The following is a 17,625-nucleotide window of genomic DNA, read 5'->3' as shown; positions in this document are numbered from 1 at the left end:
TTTCTTGGAGTATGTGTATTTTAAATTCATTTAGCTAAATTATAAAAAATAGTTATTATCAAACCAGTGAAGTGGGTGCAAACCCTTTATCAAAAGGAATACACAAATGAAATTAATTACAATTGAGGTACACACACAGATTTCAAAATCGTTTTGCAGTTTTACGACTAAATTATTTATGTATATATATATATATATATATATATATGTATATATATATGCATATATATATAGTTTAAAATCAATAAATTTCTTATGTACAATACACAAAAATGGTTCATTTCGCGCTAAAATAGTCTTTCTGTCACGCTCAAAATACTTTCAGCTTAGATAATAATTATTTGCATTTTTTATATACAATACATAAACATTGGCAATTTTTTTTTTAATTTTTGTATTTTTTTGGTAAATTTTATGATTTTGCCGAGATACCTTAATGTTATAAAATAATCAGCGCGTTGTATACTTTCATATTTAAATAGTTATCAATAGGTGTTCGTGTGAGATTTTCATGGGTTTTTTCGTTAAGATAAACTTAATACTATATTTCGATTTATGTTACTTTTAATTTTCTTAATAAGCATTTCAAAGCGATTGTCGCGTAATTTTGTTTTTCCGTTTCATGACTTGCCTACGCGTTTACGTTAACTGTCTTTACTTCCACTTGTTTCGGGTTGATCATTTGAGCTGAGCTTATGACTGACTACCTATTAATGTGTTGTATATTCCAAAAAAATATACCATATACCCATGTGCTCAGTGCACGCCCCCATCTATGAGTACTTTGTCCAGCCAATGCGTTAATGCAAATACATATCAGAACTATACGCAATTTAAAATACGACGAGCTTTCAACACATTACTTACATACATATGTAAATATCTAGGGATTATTCCAATTAGCTTAGACTATAAAACGCTAGTTATTTGAGGCTCTCTTTCTATATCTCCGCAAGCCGTCTGCTTTCCTTTGTGATTTGATACGCTACGTGACTATCGTATGTAATGAATATCGGTTAGGTGCTTTGTTCTTTATTGCTTTCTAATCTTTTATCGTTTGCATATAAAAACTATTTGTCTTTCGATTTTATTTCCTATATACACTACTTCTAAGAATGCGCAGGCAATAGTGTGTGTGTGTGGATGTGCGGATGTGGGGAGAACTGCAGAGTGGAGAACTGTTTAAACTGCTTTTTATTAAGTTTCATTTGATTCTGTTGCGACTACTAATTACTACAATTCGATGCATTTGACTTTTGATTTATTGACAGTTATCGTTGGTTATAATTGTTACTAATATCATTTATGCATATTATTTGCAACTTTCCCGGGCTAACCACTTGGCTACACTCGTCCCATCTCAACTACAAATCTTATAATCATTTTTGATCTTCTTGGAAAGTATTCATAAGAGTATTCATTTGTTTTGTTTTAAAATGTTCTTGGTTAAATTTTCGTTTATGTTTGTTTTATACATTCCTTACTAAAATAGCACCTTATATTGTTTTTCTGTGTGTCGAAGTTTATATAGACAATGGTCGTTTTTCGAAACGTAGAGAACATGATTTAAGAAAATAAAGATATGTCATATGTAAAGATAGCATAATACTGTGTAGGAATTCATATAAAACAGAGATAAATACAATAACAGTTTGAAACTGTGTAGCGATCGAGTTTCGTTGTATCGATGTACATATGTATGTAGTATATATAGATAGATATCTAGATTAGTTTTTCATCGGTCTATTGCAATAATTATTATTTGTTTGCTGTACAAAAATAGCTTAGCCTAGGCCGATTTCATGACGGTTTTCTTTGTTTTTCAAAGCTAATAAAACTCTAATTGTGGAACGTTAGTATAAATTGCAAATTAGTTAGGATATTGTTGTTTCATACATACAATACGATCGATCGTATTACGACAACTGAACACAATTCACATAGGTATAGACAAAAGTACAGAGTTACAAGTTACAGTTACGTAGATCACGAATACAATACAACAGTAAATACAGTTAAATAGTATGTAGTAAAAGGTACAATGTGCGGTGAGTGCATCTGGCTTCGGCGGTGGCATTGGCGTTGGTGTTGGTGTTAGGTGTTAGTATTAAGTGTTGGGTGTGTCAGGTGAATATTCAATGGTATCGATTTGTGTGTTAGTGAAGCCATAAGCACGAGCGTTGTTAGCATTTGTATACCCTTGCAGTACGGATCATAGTTCTATATGTACACATAGCGTAAAGAAGAAGACGCATAAATATCTACTACCAATCACTGGAGCTTTTTGTTTTTAAGTCCAGATTATGTCTATATATCTATAGATATAACTGAGTAAAAATCGTATTTAGCTTAATAACTCTCTGATAACACATGCATCTTATATACTCGTATTTGCTATATAATATATCGTTTTATCTGCAAGAATATTTAAAATTCGGCATTCCGAATATATGTAACTATTTTTTTTTGCTTGATTAATGCGGGATTCGTGGTCGGTTTGGTATGTGTGGAGGGGCGTGGCGTTCACATATTCAGCAGAAACGGCAAGTTTAAGGCAGTGTAAAGTACATATATGTATGTATTTATGTATATATATACAAATCTAAATTTATATATATATGCATGTAAACCTATGCGACAATTTGTATAACTAACTTTAGGACTTATCACTTTCACTGGGTTGCTTTGAAATGGATACGAGCAACTGCGCTGCTCTTAGCTAACCAGGTTTTCAATGTCAGAGACAACCACCTCCAGATCCGATGGTAACTCGTTGTCCAGCGTTGTTGGTGGAGGTACAACAGCAGCAACAGCAGCGGCAGCGGCAGCTGTTGTCGCATTGGAACGCGCTCGGAAATTGTTTAGACTGCGTCGCATCGGCTGCGTCGCCTGCCGTTGACTGGGCATGGCGCTTGTGGAGGCGGATTGTTGTAGAGGGAGGGAGGATGGCAGCGGTAGCGCCGGTGCCATTCCGCTAGACGTTGTTGTCGCTGTGCTTGTAGACGACTGACGTGAAAAGCTCGGCGCCGTCACCGGCAACGCTGCGGAGACACTGCTCTGGCTCTGGCCATTGAGGCTGGCGCGTGGAATGTTGCTGAAGCTGTTGCGTGTATTGCGCGTAGGCGGGACCGGAGCTGCCTGGGGCGTTGCATTGGAGGTGCTGCTATTTCTGCGCAGATTTGCGTTGGAAGAGGAGCGACGTTGCGGCGCTGCGGCTGCAGGGGCTGCCACAGCTGCAAGCGCTGTGGGCGGATCTTTGCCGTTTTTGGCTGCGCTCGCTTTCAGATTCAGACTGCTGCGCTTCTTGGACTTAGCCATGTTCTGGCTGAGATTTATCAGATTTTGCGTGCTACCAAAGTTACGCGTCAGATTTATTGATCCGCCGGCGGGTTGTGACTCATGCTTGGCCGTTTTGCTGCTGCTACGTCGCGGCGCTACAGCGAATGGATTATGCGTGGATAGCGAATTGGAGCGCCGATAAGAGTTGCGCTGCGACGCAGGCGCAGCTGCAGCCTCTAGGCTAGCACGATTGGAAGAACTAGGCGCTATCTTGCCAGCAGCACTACTACTGCTGCCAGGCTTGCTTGTGGCGGCAGGCTCAGCGGCTGCACTGGCTGCGGGCAGCTCCCCGTTCTCATAGCAATGCTCTGTGCTGCGCGGGGGCGGCTTTAGTGTCTCGTAGTTGGGCTCGCTTACCGTCAGTATTTGATTATCGTCATCCGCTTCGTTGCACAGCAGCAAGGCAGTGCGCTTGGTACGCTCTGTGTAGGGGGCCTTGGATGTTGTGGCCGCCTGCCCGCTGGAGCGTGTGTTTTGAGCCTTCTGCGCACGTTTTGGACGCGCGCCAGCGCTTACGCCCACCACGTGCGTCTTTACCTTCGGCTTTTTGGACAGACGCAGCGAGAACTTGAACGGCGGCTTGTAGACGACTTGCAGTTTCACCTTCTCATTTGAGAGATTGCCCATGGACTTGGTCTTCTGCGGAGTCTTCTGCACCAGCCGCTCGGGCGTTGACTGTGATTTGCTCATCACCTTGTGCACACGCGAGCTATGATCTATGTGCGACAGTGGCTGTGCCACAATCGGTGATTCCAACAGCCAGCGCTGCACTTTGCCAAAGGTGTTCATGTGATTGTTAGTGGTTGACAGATTTGAGGCATCATCGGCGCCGGCTGCATTGTTGTTGCGATGCGAGTAGTCGATGATTTCCTTCATATGCTTGCCCAGCTTTTTGGACTTTTTGGTTGTCTCCTCCTCAGCGGCACTTGACTTCAGCTTCTTTTTGGTCACCGCCTGCGTTCGGCTCGGTTTCTTTGGCTCCACATTCCCGCTGCCCTTGGTTGCCGCACTACTACGTACTCCTGCTGCTGTTGTTGCTCCTGTTGCTAAGCCGATTCCTGACTTCTTGCTGCGTTCGCCACGAACTTTTTTCTTGAATGGCACCTTAGTGCGCACGGCAGTGTGTACTATAACGCCGTTGTTGTTCTCCGGCAGACGCACTGTTTCCGTGGTGGCACTGTGTATGATGGTCACTGACTTAAGCTTCAGATTCGAGCGTTTCGCCAGCAGCTTTGTGCTCATGACCTGTGGCAAGAATATAATAAATTATTATATTTATGGTAAATAAAACTGGGTGGTTGGGTTGCGTATGAGTGCATGAAATAAAGCATAAATTGGCTCTACATAAGCTATTGAGATCAATGGCCAATGAACTGAGCTCTACGGGGTTCAGTTTCAGGTACATTGCTGGCCTCACCATCGCCCAAGGCCTGCGTTTTGGCCTCATACTGATCCCTCAGCATACTTGTGACCACACGCATTAACTTGTCAAACAAAAACGTATTAAACATAACAAAACATAATTTTTCTTCGGGTTTCCGAATATGAAAGAAAATTGAGATTCATCACATACCAGTAATAAGAAGACGCCAATAGCGGCCAGAGCTACAGTGTACCAATGATTCTGCACCCACTTCTTGAAGGTAGCAATACTCTCCTCGGAGAGCAGCAGTTTACGCAGCGTGGCTAATGGACCCGAGGGGTCCACTTCACGGCATTTTTGGAAGACATCACAGTAGCTGTCGAAGACGATGAGATTAGTAAATAATAACATTATTGGAATGCCATAAAATACCCATTGTAATCATTGCAGGGCGTGCCCGGTTTGGAGTACATATCGGGCACATCGAAAGGCGCCTCGTTCCACTCAAATGAGCTGCGACAGGGATTATCTTCACCAGGCAGCTTGCAGCATAGTTCGCAGGATTTGATACGATCATCCTGTGGACCTGGTATGCACTGGCACGACTCTAGACCGTAAGCCAAGCAAATGCTGCCCGTACAATCACCCATGTAACATACAAACTCCTTGTTGCAAATCGTTTTGTTGGGCTTGTTCACCGATGGCGGGCACTGGGGTACGCGTCCGTCGCAGAACGAGGGATCCCGGCAGCCATTGTCATCGCGACACTTGTCGCCGAATTTCACCTTGCAATCGGTGGTGCAGCAGGGTCCCTGCGAAGGACTACAGCGTGCATGCGGCGTTAGTGTGCACGGCGTTTCATCCAAATGCGGCTGCCGGGACATGGGAAAACAGCACGAATCCTTGCAGTCCTCCTCCCAGCCGCAGTCGCATTGTTCGCCCGGCTCGACTACACCATTACCGCAAATGGATGACTGGGGCTCCGTGAAGCAGCCCTTCATCGAACGCGCTTTGGCGTTCAGCACGGGCTCAATGGATTTCAAGGAGCAGGCACTGAATTTATTGTTATTCTTCTTATCCCCCGAAGTGGCACGTGCGAACATTATAAAGTTTCCATCCTCGCCGCCTGGCGTGCACTGCTCCGGATCGTGCTGTCGATGGGTAAGAGACTTTGTTAGTTATACATATTTTATATATACTAAAGGATTTAATTACGGGAGAGCCAAAGTTATGGCCAATCTCGTGAGCTAGCGTAACATGCGAAACGGCGGGCGGCACATGTTTTCCATAATTGAGGAGCGTTACAATGCCTGTGTTTAAGGATTTAAGGGAACCGCGATAGTGCCCGTTCTTTTCGCAAACACCACCCGCATTTTTCAGATCGCCCGTCCAAGCTAGACCCAGTGTGCCCATCTCAAAGTCGCGGTATGTGAACATGTAGGCCAGGCAGAAGGCATCGTAATCCTCCTCTGTAATTGAAAGTAAGGATATTATAAGGAAACCGCAAAATATAGTTAATTGCTGACCTGAGAACAATTCCAAGAATTTTTCCACACCATAGTTGCCGGGAAATCTATAACTAGGATCCTTCATGGCGTTCATGTTGTGCACTTTAATACGCTTTATCATAAACGTAATGTTGTCGGGCTTTCCGTCGTTATTGAAATCCGTATTACGGTAAATGGAATTGGCACGCTGAACGTGGCGTGTGATGGCCTCGATGGAGGCCTCATCGCTGCCCATTTTCTGGAAGAACGTGTGATCTGCCTGCAAATAGAGCATGCAAGTTGTCTTGCGATCATATAGCAGGCGCGGAGCGTTGTGTATATCATCGCCTCGCCCACTCAACAGATTCGTCATCAACATGCTATTAAAACTGGGATTGTGTGGATTGGGTGCAAATATAATCTCCGGATTGTAGTTGTTCACAATGATGTTCGGTTTCTTAGTGGCACCATTTTTGGTAATGATCTCCACGTGTGTCTTGTGGCTGGGTCGATCGTTGTTGCCCATTGAAAGTGTTGTCCAATTTGCATTGAAAAAGTTATTTGGCAGGCTGTTGTTATTGTTGGCATTGGGCTCCTCATAGGGTGTACCGAATTCCGGTTCTATGGGTCGATTGAAGGTGCTAACGATAATATTTTTGTGTTTCGTGTACAATTTTCGTACATTGTTGTTGCTGTTGCTATTAGTATTGGTATTGCTGTTGTAGCTGCGACTGGTGTCGCCAACATTGGAGGGATTATAGTTATTTACAAGTATGTTGCGATTGGGCGTAGGTTTCGTTAGCGTGGCCAGAAAACTTTCTGTGCTGCGCATGGTTGATGTTGTGGACTTTTTAGCTTCCTCGTCGCTACGATCCTCTTCAGAGGCGAGCACACGAAAGTCATCATTGTAGGGCACTTCTAAATCCAACGGCAGCGGGGGATTGCGATTATAATTTGGTACTGTGACATGCTATGGTTGAAAATTAAAGCGTTAGTAAAATATTTAAATATAAATATAAATATATTGTATTGTATTTCTTATTTATTTACCTCCTCTTCGGGCAGCCACCGTTTACGTCTCAATCGCTCACTGGCGCAGTGCGTCTTGACAGGCGCCTGGGAGGATATGCCACTGGCAAATGAGTTCTGATGCTGCATATTTACATCGCTCAGCTTATAAACTATGCTGTGTACGCCACTCTCCGCCAGCTGCTGTGAATATCTCTGCGCTGGCTCTATATAATAGTGCTCCGCTTGCGTCTCAATGGTACCATCTAGGAGATTATCACTTGTGAGTATCGCCTGAACATGGGCTTGTTCATCGTCCTCCAGGCTGCCCGTGTAAATGCGTGAGACATCGTAATCGATGGCCCCCAATGTATTCTCAATTTGAACATCATGCGCAAACACCGAATTGGGTTGCTGACGCAGCACCAGCAGGAAGTCTCTGTAAACACAATGAATCAGTTTGTGTGCAAAAAATGAGGTGCAGTATCAACCCACGCACGTACCTGTCATGTGCAGAGAAATTCAGGCGAATTGTGTGCGCCAGTCCCACAGGTGAACCACTTGAGGGCTCAACTTGCCGTTTTCGACGTGCGCGTGCTTGCTCCAAATGGCGCAGCTGCGCTGCCTGCAGCACGGCACGATCAAAGTTCGCCGCCTCCCAGTGCTTGATATATGGCGTCAGTTTATGTGTGTAGCCTAAATAAGAGCGTAGGTTAGCCAAACAGTGGTTAGAGAAAGTTCAATTTGTGGCCTCACCTGGTAGCTTGAGCGGCGTTGGGATTGCTAGCAGCTCGCTGATGGTCAACAGCAACGCCAGGAGCGCCAGCAGCCAGCCCATGCTTGCTCTAACTCTGTGTATATGTGTGCTGTAAAATCTATGTTCGTGTGTGTGTTTGTGTGTGAGTGTCTGTGGAAACCCAACTAGTTCTAGGCTGCGTTTGCTGGTTTCGATTCACCTTTGTTAGCCCGTCGTTTCTTACATTATTGCAGCAGTTGTTGCTTTGCCAATAAGAATTGCCAAACTGAAAAAATCCGTTACAGCCGCAACGCAAACAACATGCGACATCTCACGCGTAGCTGCTGCAAGAGAATGAGCAAAACACATATAAATAAGATTATTGCAATAACGGTAGACCGAGCAGCGCACAAAGAAATTGCACTTTTATAAATACGAATTCATACAAAATATCACATACAGCATCCACTTGAGCAAAAGCAAACAACAATATAATAATACAACAACAAATCTTGCTTTCACCTTTTGCAGCGAGTTCGTTAGCTGGCGAAATTCGTAACTGATCAAAACAATAAAATATGTATGTACATCTTTTGTTCAAAATTTACGTATATGTTTTGCATAAATGGCAAAAGCAACAAAACAGCTGGCAAGAAGAAGCACAGCATCAACATTCAGGCATCAGCATCTCATTAGCACTTTGTTCGCACACACACACGCGCACACCTTTATACACGAACATGTTAAGCGTTGTGCTTGTGTTTGTGTGTGCCCGTGAAAATTACTGTTAGTTTTTTTTGCACACATTTATATTTGGTCATTAAATGTATTGCATTCTTTGACACTATTGACAACCGTTAAATTGAATAATAATCCTTTACTGTGTATATTTGTTTGCTTGTGTATGTGGTTGTGTGTATTCTTGGAGTGAACCAAAATTCTACTCGTTGCCGTTGTTGTTAAGTAGCCAAAATAAAATACGTAAAATTCAATTAGCCAGTGTGAAAGGGGTTATTTTTCTGCACATAACAATTGTTGCACTTTTTCGATTTGGTAATTGGATTTAGCTAACTCACAGGCAAAATATTAAAGCAACTACAAAAGCACACGAACACACACACACGCACATAAACACAAACACACATACGCAAAACAATCGACCTCCGCTCGCTGTTGTATTGCCATTAACGCTGTGGCGTAAATGGTAAGCCAGCCAAGTTTTTTTCTGGCCTAAACCTGTTCTCTGGCTTATTCACAGGCCCAAAATAAATTTTGGGTTCTTTATGTTGTGTGCATTTTATTAAGATGGTATTTTCAATTCACAAAACTCACTCTTTAATTAATTTAACGTTTTCATTTTAATGCAAATAATTTAAAAACAATTATTTTATTTCTCCCCACATAAAAAAACGGCTGCAGGTAACAAGTATCGATACTCTCTGAGCGCAGCCTACCAACATACCCGATTACAAATGTTGTGTATGTGTTTGTCAACAATAGCAATAGGAATCAGTTATCGATATATAAAACTGCTGATTTTTGTATGTGATAGAATTGATGATAAACAAATAAAATTTCTGCAGGTCAACAATCAACCACTTCTTTTATTAACGTCTGTTGCTTTTGGATTCCCTTGCGTAGACTTTTAGCATTCTTTTCAAGCTTATCTTTACACGTCAATAAATTTTCCTTTTTTGCTTCTAGTGTGCCCTCCATTAAAGCCAATTTCTTAACTTTTTGGTCATATTCGTCAAACACTTGCCACCATGTCTCAAGAGTTAAGTTTTCAGGCTCTGTAAGCAGAGCGTGTTCCAAAGCAGTATTACTACTGGCATTGCCCCCTGTCGGTTGGGGAATTTCAAACGACTCAATATCCGCAAGCATTTCGTCTAGACTGGGTGCTGTGGGTGGTGGTTCTACTTTGGGCTTCGATTTTTTAAACATTGTTTGTAGAATTTCCTGCAGTAGATGTATTTGTTTTTGTTTGCTGAAAACAAAATGATAACGTCAGCATAACATTTAAACAACTTCTATTTATATATCCAATTTTACGTAGTTGATATTTACGGTTAAAACCCTGTGTACAATTGTCTTTAGATGCACATATAATTACCGTTGTTTTATTTATGAAATAAACTTAATAATAATCCAAGCGTTTGCGTTGTTTACTTGCTTACAGATTTCCAGTGCTCTACAATACTCGAAGTAATAACCAGGGCTGCATTTTGATTTATATGCAACACTAGTTTCCCGCTTTAAAGTGCACGGCACGCTCTGCTAGCAGAAATATACAAAACAGTTTGTATAAAAAAAATAAAAAAATAATAATGACAAATCGGGATGACCTTAGCTCTGCGGCCAAGCACAAACTTGTCGAAGCCGCGGCCCGTGCTAAAGTTCCACTAGACACTCTACCATATGAAAGCTACAAGTCGCCTTCTGGTGAGGAGTTTAAACTATATTGCCGCGCCAAGAGCGATATGGATGCAAAGACCCTGAAATGGACATTTAAACTGGCGGAGCAGAATGTCGGCCCATTCTACAAGCAGCTTAAAATGGGCTGGCAGCCAAAGATTAAACATTCTGAACTAAATAAGAACTGGGCGCGTTTCTTGGTGGCCCAAAATCAACAGAAGCAACCCGTGGCCTACACCATGTTTCGCTTCGACATGGACGGTGGCGACTGTGTGCTCTACTGGTAAATAATTGAGCATTGGAATATGTATCACATTAATAACACTTTCGCATTTTAGTTACGAAATACAAATTGCTCCCGAGTATCAAAGAAAGGGTCTGGGAAAGTTCATGATGCAAACGCTCGAGGCTTGTGCTAGGCTTTGGAAGTTGGAAAAAGTTGTGCTCACCGTGCTAAACAATAATTACAACTCGTTAACGTTTTTCAAAGCGCTTGGCTATACCAAGGATGAGACTTCACCAGATGTATTGGAAGAGGCTGACTATCAGATATTAAGTAAGTCCATGCTGGGCTGATTACTTTAATCATTTTAACAACAATATTTTATGTGCGGTACAAACGAAATATATATCAAACAATTATTTTAATACATTTAGCTTAGTAGCTTTGCCTGTGCCTCAAAGTATGTGGCCATGCGGATGTCTTGGCTACTTAGGCCGCCAACGTCATGGGTGCTAAGGGTAACCTGTATTTTGTTGTAGCAGTTAAACCACTCGGGATGATGATTCATTTTCTCAGCCAGCAATGCAACACCCGTCATAAAGCTGAAGGCCTGATTGAAATCCTTTAGTACAAATTCCTTGTATATAGCATCGCGTCCCTCAACCAAACTCCAGCCTCCATCCAGCAGTGGCTGCAGCTTCTCAGCGCGTTCTTGTTCAGTCAGTTTGGCCTAGGATTGGGTAAATTTGTAGAAGCAACAAGTGTTTAGTTTAGTGTGGCTCTGTTTTGCGGTCTCCACTGCCCTTGGGGGCCAGTTGCTGACCTCGCGTGGCCTCAAGCGATAAGTGCGTTCAAGCCGAGATAAATAAGGCACATTTTGTTTTCCGACTTTTGCAATATTTGGCAATAGGTTTTATTGCCCCAGATATGCATTTATTCACTTACCACCATTTTTCGTTTTTTCGCTGTTGGGGTTGATGTGAGAGGTTGGTGTTTGCTGTGAAATCTGATATGGCCAACACCAGTTGCTGCTGCTGCTGCTCTCGTTGCTGTCGTATACAGAACTGAGCTCTCATATCTGTTGCTGCTGCTGCTGCGCAATCAGAGCTTCTCAAATCTTGTCAATAATTGCAGCTTATACTCACCAATACAAGCGTTGCGACCCTTCACTCCACTGATTTACGTTCAATGTTTTTGTTGTTGCAGTCGTTGGCCAGCAAAATTTGTTTCGCTCGTTGAGCAGACTAGCAAGTTTTTGAAAGCTTCGCATATTTTGCGCATATTTATTTGTTAGTAACATTCTAAATAACTGGTTTACATATACCTAAACCGGGTATGCTGCTCACCACGAGAGCACAGCTGAGTGCAGTGTGGCCTTTGAAAATTATAAAATTTTACAGCTGATTTGAATGCAAAAAACCATTTAAACAAAATCTGGTCACACCATTCAAAAGTAATAAGTTTTTTATGTAGCGAAATTCATGTTGTCTGGCTAACTGAACACGAATGAATTGTTGTATGTTATTTAACAGCGCGCTGTTAGCTTCTTCTTCTGCAATTGACAGTTTCTTGAAAATCAAACCGTTGCTTAAATTTGAATTTAAATTTGAATATTGATATTTTGTTTATCCATTATTGATCCTTCATATGTTGTATAATTGAATGTGTATATATTGACATTGACAGACTTGTAATTGTTGTTTATTTATGCACAATATTATCTGCTTCGCCGTTGCCATAGTAATCGTAGTCCGGACTGGTTGTAGAGGTGCCCACTTTCCGACGTTCCGTTGATGTAAGGGGCTCGACGACACGCCCAGTTGTGGTCTCTGGCATCACTGTCGTAGTTTTACGCCAACGTAAGCTGTAACGACTGCGCACAAAAGGCGCCTTGGTGCCAGCGATGTCATGTCCAAAGGCTATAGATCAAATGGATTCTAAAATACATATCAAATAAAATGGATATGACTTACCCAAAGTAAAAAGGCAGCAGCAAAAAACCAAGAGAAATGCGATCTTCATTTCGACAAGTTTTCAGTAAAAACTGAGGCAATGTCTGCTGTTTACGCTGCATTTATAGGCAAAAGCAATTCAGATAATCCGATTCCCTCGGGTCTATCGCAGTGAAAGCTGGGCACAGCTCTGTTCTGCATATCCCGAGGGTCTTCCCTACCAAGTGCGTTCACCTCACATTTTTTTTTATTAATTTATTTATCTTTGATGAACACTTACTAAGCTTATTAAATTACATTATTGAACGACATATATCAAATCGAAATGCTTAAAGAAAATGGTAATAAATACGTGTATATTTCGTAAGGGGGCGGTTCCCCCAAAAAACGCCTCAATTATCCTTTGGTCTGGGGCGCTTTGGACCCGAAGGTATTGGTGGCGGCGGTACATCGGGCACATCGATATTTTTATTTTCCGACCCATTTTTGATGTCATCGAAACTGGGCGTTGCATCCAGGCTGTCCAGTGGCAAAGGCTTCACCTCCGGCTCTGGTTGTTGAACGGGCGGCGCATCAGTTGCAGGACTACGCGTCGGGTATCCTTGGCTGGGATAGTAATCGTAGGGTGGCAAGTAGTTTTCGCGCTGCCGGGCGTAGCCCGCCTGGTCATAAATGACTGGGAACTGCTGAAAGGGATAGGGTGGTAGCTGATCGTTGGGTTGATCGTTGAACTGGGATGAGAGTGGTATCAAAACAGGCGGCAATCCCCGATCATTAAGAGGTAACGGCAGCTTCTCCTTGCCCTTAAGCTCTTTGGGCCCATGCTCATCAACTGTTGGCGCTTGGGGTGCCAGCTCCTGTTGTGGTTGCGGTGGCGGCTGCTGTTCCCCAGGCAGAATGTTGGGCTGGTTAGGATCAAAGGATGCGTAAACAGGCGGATATTGCGGCGCTGTGGGCAGTGGATACGGCAGCTGCAAGGAGATAATAAGATTAACTATTTATAGTTGTAGCCGTTGCCGACACACTTACCCGCTCATTGGGCGGCAGACCTGGCACCAAAGGCTGACCAAATCTCACAATTGGCGGACTGTAGAAGCCAAAGGGATTAAATGGCCCGAATGGCGCATAGCCCGGCTCGTGTATGGTGGGTTGTATGACCGGATAGGCCCGACTCGATGTCAGATTGTCGTCCGTGGTGATGAGCGCATTGTAGACCTTGGGCTTCTTGCGCAGCCGACGCGCGCCCTGACAGCAGCTGATGCATAGCGAGAGCGCCAAGAGCAACGCCAGCAGATTGACCTGAAAGTGTGCAGGGGAGAGTGGGGAGACATTAGCTATATTTAGCTTTATTGTGGGCAAGTCCATGATTTGTCACCAAGACTATTTAACGCAGCTTAATTGATTGCCCAAGCGATCATCAATCAATGAATTGTTTACACCTTGGCCATAATTGTGTCCAATCTTTGACGGAAGTTTGGGATCTGCGGACAAGGAAGCCGGCGCTGAATGGAAGACCACAAGTTCGACGTCAGCGCACATGACTTTCAAATGCCAAAGCAGAGTAGAGAGATCGATTCGCTTCGATCTCTAAGCAACTATTGCATTCAAGAAAACGTGCTACGGCAACCACACGAACAACAACAGCAACAAATAGAACGATCTATAGACATGTGTGTTACCCATTGTTATGAATTAACTACAGTTCATTAGTTTTGAATTGAAATGTAGATTGTTCCTTTAATTGGATTACTATGGAAGCCGATCAAACCGGACGGCGGACCAACGCGATCGACATGGGCTAGAGACCATTGGAATTTTGAGCCTTTCCTTAGGCAGCTTTGTCATAGGTCCGGTTAAACGAGTTGACCACTTGGCATGGAAATGCGCCAGCCCATGAAGTTGTAACCCACACACACACACACGCACACGTGGAATGAGCTTACACACTCACACACACACACATATGCTGGGGAGTGCGATCTGTGACCGAGTTTTCGTTGATCTTGATCTTAGCATATGCACGCCCCACTCACTCCCAATTGTAATGTGCGCCGACTGTGCTCAGATTACCCTAGAGACATATCTGCTGGGCTTCCCCTTTTGGAACTGCAGCTGGTAATTGGCTTTGCTTTCCATGCATTTCACTTTGACTTTCCTTTGGCCATGGACAACAACAAAGAAGTAAACAAAAAACATTCTCCGCCCACGCACCAGCTCATGATTGCTCGCCAAGCATTACCCGATCTCCGATCTGTAGGTGCTTTCCAAAGACGATCAGAGGGCAATTTTGAACGCTTTTCCTTTTTGGCTTTGAAATGAATCCAATTGTTTGAAATTGAATCAACAAACAGCAAACAAAAAGTTATAGCAACAATTGCACAGCTCGTGCCGATCATGAGACGATCATAATGATGATGATCATGCCGTTCATGATGATGAAGTAAGTAAGTGCACTTCAATTCTCGAAATTGGGCCATGTTAAGTGCCAAAAGTCGGAGCTACAACAACAACAACATCAACAGCAACAACAGCAACAACAACAACAACTACGAAGATCGTTTGCTGCTGCACAAGTTAATGCGGTTCGCCTTTGAAGATCACGCTCTTGGCCCTGGCAGTGCTTAGGCTTAAAAGCCTAGGCTCAAAAAATAGCCGATTATCAGATATTTTTTTATGATGTGGGTGTGCCAAGTGAGCATTGGAAAACTCATAAACATTGAAGGAAAAAAGAAGTAACGTTGAACCAAGATGATCTATTGCTCTATAATGAAGTTTGAGTGGGTTTTTGTAGCATTTCACTAAATAATTGGTTGAACTTTGAGCATGCTTAAGTCTTGTTAGTAAGATTATTTAAATATGTATAGTAAAACAATTATTATTATGATCGCAAACAGGTGTGAATCGGTAGCACTCCTAAATTTGTTGTTTACGTTTAAACACGCAATTTGTTAGGCATTTAACGTAGCTTTGGTTTACGCTTGACTGTTTAATTGCTTAGTCCATAATCTTTCATTTTTTTGCAATTTACAATTTTTGGATTAAATTTTATATTGGTTCTAAAAATATGGTTTTATTTTATTAAATTTTAAGCTTAACTGGAATATAAAAGTTTAAAGACTTATTACTTATATGGATAATAATAATGGAGTCTTCTTCTTGTTTAATATATACCAATTGGACTCCAATATGACATATATTAATATCCCATAAGAAGAAAAGTTTTGCTCAATCCAATATAGTTCTCTAGACCCTGAATCAGCTAGGGTATAGTTATAGTCTATATTACATTGTAATTTTAGTCTTAGCACATTTAATTCAATTCGTATCCCATACAATATTCATTTAGTTCTGACTAAGTTCTGCCTTCAGTTGTGCCGTGTTCTAGTGCTTGTGTTTTGACTGACTATGTAGAGTTATGAATGATTTACGATTTGTGGCCGGTCCACTTATGTATCAATGTATGTGCGCACTCGCTCGCTTTGTATATATTTTGTTTTTGTATAACTAGCTTGCATTGCCAGTTTTGCATGTTAGACGCTGAGTCAGCCAACAGCGGTTGGCCCGAGTCATGGCTAAGAGATCAGAGACCAGTTCAAAGGCAATAAAATGGACACAAATGTGTAACCTTAAACCTGGCAAAAAGCAAAAAAGTGAAAGTGCTCACACGGCAAGCGCGGAATCTATAACAAATGGGGCTGTCTGTCTCTCGATCTGTCCGTCTGTCCGTCAGTCAGCCAGTCGGTTAATCTGTCGCAATGTCTGCCCCAATAAACACCCATCGCCCAGTGGTTAGCATTTACCTTAAAGCTGTGCATTGTTTTCTGCCTTTTTGGTATGCAAGTTGAGTTCTGAGCGTGTTCGCAGGAAGCTCAGGAAATGTCCAAAAAATTAACACATAAATCGTCAACTGCACTCGGGATTTTCTGATTTACTTTATGTTTTTTTTTCTTTCCTTTTTTCTCGTCTTGACTTTTGTTTACTTTTATTTTTGTTGAGTTTTCGTTTTTTAACTTTTAAAATGCACAATTTGCGGACGTCGCACGACACGTTGTGACTTTATTAAAAACAAGTTGCTATAAATTATATTGCAATATATACTACGTGTGTATATAATTCACTTATGTCTGTGCACAGCAGCAACTAAATGCAACGCGAACTATAACGGAGCTCTTTAGCATGGGATCTCACGAGTCGCAACTGTCGGTCGGCTGCGCACGCGCGTTTCTTATTGGATTTTGAGCGAGCACTGGGCGGTCTTCTACCTTTTATACCTTCGACGACGGCAGCGACGTCGACGCCAACGTCAAATGCTGCGCAGTTGCCGCGCTGTTGTCGGCTTCGGCTTTGCGGAGCTTTATGACTCGCTGCAGGAACTTCATTTGCAATTTGGCCCAGATTCGAGCATCCAGCTGGAGGTTATCGCAGTTCACTCGTGCAGCACAGCAGGAGGAAGTGTCCTTAATCTGAAGAACGTTAAGATATATAGTCGAGTTGTTGGTTTTCTCTTCAGGTCCAGAGTTTGGCTAGAGGTGAAATTCTTGTGGTAATTTAAGTCGAGTCTCAAGAACATATTTTTATGTCCTTTCGAATTTATATGTTTGACCCGTTAACAGGCAAAATAAAAGTAGGCTATTAAGTTGGCTTTCTAAAAGATTGAAGCCTTGAGGGAAAGAAGAACTTAGCTAGTAGATTTTTAAAGAGTTAGTTAATTATAATTTAATTTGTTTTATTTAAATAAAAGTTAATGTACAATAAACGAAAAACACAAACTTGGTAAAAAAAAATATTTCCACTATTTTAGTTTATTTATTGTCAATAGGCTGGCGGAGTTTTGGTTAGTTATCTTATCTCTAACGAAGTAGGGTATTAAAACCAGGTTTATCTTGCTTCTCTTGAGCTTTTGTTTAGTTTTGATTTAATTGATTTAGCAGCGCAATCAATTGGATGCAGTTAACTGAGCGAAAGTCAAGAATAATGTGCAAGAGACAGACAGAGAGAGAGCGAGAGAGAGAGAGAGAGAGAGAGAGAGACAGAGAGAGATGAAGAGTAAGAGAGTGATATAGGAGAGAGAGAAACTGTTACTTGGTCTGGTCAGCGATCGA

General features: G+C 42.2%; 6 protein-coding genes across 13 annotated transcripts; 1 reads left to right on the top strand and 5 right to left on the bottom strand.

The window, feature by feature from the left end:
- Positions 1-1,496: 1,496 nt before the first annotated feature.
- On the bottom strand, positions 1,497-9,398 carry LOC6574754 (disintegrin and metalloproteinase domain-containing protein 10). 4 transcript variants are annotated; one of them, XM_015167644.3, is made up of 10 exons: positions 8,456-8,634; positions 7,954-8,277; positions 7,701-7,893; positions 7,240-7,636; positions 6,229-7,159; positions 5,918-6,171; positions 5,135-5,853; positions 4,913-5,078; positions 4,757-4,823; positions 4,438-4,584 (listed from the first exon to the last, which is right to left on the bottom strand). In XM_015167644.3, the coding sequence occupies exons 2-10, from the start codon at positions 8,033-8,035 to the stop codon at positions 4,538-4,540; spliced, it is 2,856 nt and encodes a 951-aa protein (XP_015023130.1). In that variant the 5' UTR covers positions 8,036-8,277; positions 8,456-8,634; the 3' UTR covers positions 4,438-4,537. The 4 variants fall into 4 exon arrangements, with proteins under 4 accessions (XP_002000783.2, XP_015023129.1, XP_015023132.1 ...); XM_002000747.4 differs by lacking the exons at positions 4,757-4,823; positions 8,456-8,634 and adding an exon at positions 9,266-9,398 and having other exon boundaries at positions 1,497-4,584; XM_015167643.3 differs by lacking the exon at positions 4,757-4,823 and having other exon boundaries at positions 1,497-4,584; positions 8,456-8,631.
- Positions 9,399-9,502: 104 nt separating this feature from the next.
- LOC6574753 lies at positions 9,503-10,131 on the bottom strand. 2 transcript variants are annotated; one of them, XM_015167642.3, is made up of 2 exons: positions 10,047-10,131; positions 9,503-9,920 (listed from the first exon to the last, which is right to left on the bottom strand). In XM_015167642.3, exon 2 carries the CDS (start codon positions 9,875-9,877, stop codon positions 9,518-9,520), a length of 360 nt encoding a protein of 119 aa, XP_015023128.1. In that variant the 5' UTR covers positions 9,878-9,920; positions 10,047-10,131; the 3' UTR covers positions 9,503-9,517. The 2 variants fall into 2 exon arrangements, with proteins under 2 accessions (XP_015023128.1, XP_002000782.1); XM_002000746.4 differs by having other exon boundaries at positions 10,001-10,114.
- A 30-nt stretch (positions 10,132-10,161) lies between these two features.
- LOC6574752 (N-alpha-acetyltransferase 40) lies at positions 10,162-10,996 on the top strand. The gene is made up of 2 exons (XM_002000745.4): positions 10,162-10,631; positions 10,687-10,996. The coding sequence occupies exons 1-2, from the start codon at positions 10,261-10,263 to the stop codon at positions 10,922-10,924; spliced, it is 609 nt and encodes a 202-aa protein (XP_002000781.1). The 5' UTR covers positions 10,162-10,260; the 3' UTR covers positions 10,925-10,996.
- LOC6574751 (pterin-4-alpha-carbinolamine dehydratase) lies at positions 10,892-11,972 on the bottom strand. Of its 4 annotated transcripts, none has more exons than XM_015167640.3 (3): positions 11,717-11,972; positions 11,517-11,664; positions 10,892-11,301 (listed from the first exon to the last, which is right to left on the bottom strand). In XM_015167640.3, exons 1-3 carry the CDS (start codon positions 11,869-11,871, stop codon positions 11,002-11,004), a joined length of 603 nt encoding a protein of 200 aa, XP_015023126.1. In that variant the 5' UTR covers positions 11,872-11,972; the 3' UTR covers positions 10,892-11,001. The 4 variants fall into 4 exon arrangements, with proteins under 4 accessions (XP_015023126.1, XP_002000780.2, XP_015023125.1 ...); XM_002000744.4 differs by having other exon boundaries at positions 11,517-11,661; XM_015167639.3 differs by having other exon boundaries at positions 11,517-11,658.
- Positions 11,973-12,017: 45 nt separating this feature from the next.
- On the bottom strand, positions 12,018-12,639 carry LOC26528132. The gene is made up of 2 exons (XM_015167638.3): positions 12,545-12,639; positions 12,018-12,490 (listed from the first exon to the last, which is right to left on the bottom strand). Exons 1-2 carry the CDS (start codon positions 12,591-12,593, stop codon positions 12,273-12,275), a joined length of 267 nt encoding a protein of 88 aa, XP_015023124.1. The 5' UTR covers positions 12,594-12,639; the 3' UTR covers positions 12,018-12,272.
- Positions 12,640-12,769: 130 nt separating this feature from the next.
- LOC6574750 (extensin) lies at positions 12,770-16,769 on the bottom strand. Its single transcript, XM_002000743.4, has 3 exons — positions 16,324-16,769; positions 13,553-13,822; positions 12,770-13,494 (listed from the first exon to the last, which is right to left on the bottom strand). The coding sequence occupies exons 1-3, from the start codon at positions 16,336-16,338 to the stop codon at positions 12,916-12,918; spliced, it is 864 nt and encodes a 287-aa protein (XP_002000779.2). The 5' UTR covers positions 16,339-16,769; the 3' UTR covers positions 12,770-12,915.
- Positions 16,770-17,625: the final 856 nt, after the last annotated feature.

The sequence above is a fragment of the Drosophila mojavensis genome, unplaced genomic scaffold (genome assembly GCF_018153725.1).
Source record: "Drosophila mojavensis isolate 15081-1352.22 unplaced genomic scaffold, ASM1815372v1 contig_231, whole genome shotgun sequence".
NCBI lineage: Eukaryota > Metazoa > Arthropoda > Insecta > Diptera > Drosophilidae > Drosophila > Drosophila mojavensis.
Note: the sequence above shows the minus strand (reverse complement) of the source record. Positions and strands in the feature narration are given on the sequence as shown.

Coding starts and splice junctions, on each gene's coding strand:
- LOC6574754 (XM_002000747.4), bottom strand. CDS start 8,035: ATGGGCTGGCTGCTGGCGCTCCTGGCGTTGCTGTTGACCATCAGCGAG. Junction 7,894..7,953: donor AACGCCGCTCAAGCTACCAG/GTGAGGCCACAA, acceptor GCTCTTATTTAG/GCTACACACATAAACTGACG. Junction 4,585..4,912: donor TTGGCGTCTTCTTATTACTG/GTATGTGATGAA, acceptor TTCTTGCCACAG/GTCATGAGCACAAAGCTGCT.
- LOC6574753 (XM_015167642.3), bottom strand. CDS start 9,877: ATGTTTAAAAAATCGAAGCCCAAAGTAGAACCACCACCCACAGCACCC.
- LOC6574752 (XM_002000745.4), top strand. CDS start 10,261: ATGACAAATCGGGATGACCTTAGCTCTGCGGCCAAGCACAAACTTGTC. Junction 10,632..10,686: donor GGCGACTGTGTGCTCTACTG/GTAAATAATTGA, acceptor TTCGCATTTTAG/TTACGAAATACAAATTGCTC.
- LOC6574751 (XM_015167640.3), bottom strand. CDS start 11,871: ATGTTACTAACAAATAAATATGCGCAAAATATGCGAAGCTTTCAAAAA. Junction 11,665..11,716: donor GGGTCGCAACGCTTGTATTG/GTGAGTATAAGC, acceptor CTGATTGCGCAG/CAGCAGCAGCAACAGATATG. Junction 11,302..11,516: donor CGAAAAAACGAAAAATGGTG/GTAAGTGAATAA, acceptor ACCCAATCCTAG/GCCAAACTGACTGAACAAGA.
- LOC26528132 (XM_015167638.3), bottom strand. CDS start 12,593: ATGAAGATCGCATTTCTCTTGGTTTTTTGCTGCTGCCTTTTTACTTTG. Junction 12,491..12,544: donor CTGCTGCCTTTTTACTTTGG/GTAAGTCATATC, acceptor TTTGATCTATAG/CCTTTGGACATGACATCGCT.
- LOC6574750 (XM_002000743.4), bottom strand. Junction 13,495..13,552: donor GTCTGCCGCCCAATGAGCGG/GTAAGTGTGTCG, acceptor ATCTCCTTGCAG/CTGCCGTATCCACTGCCCAC.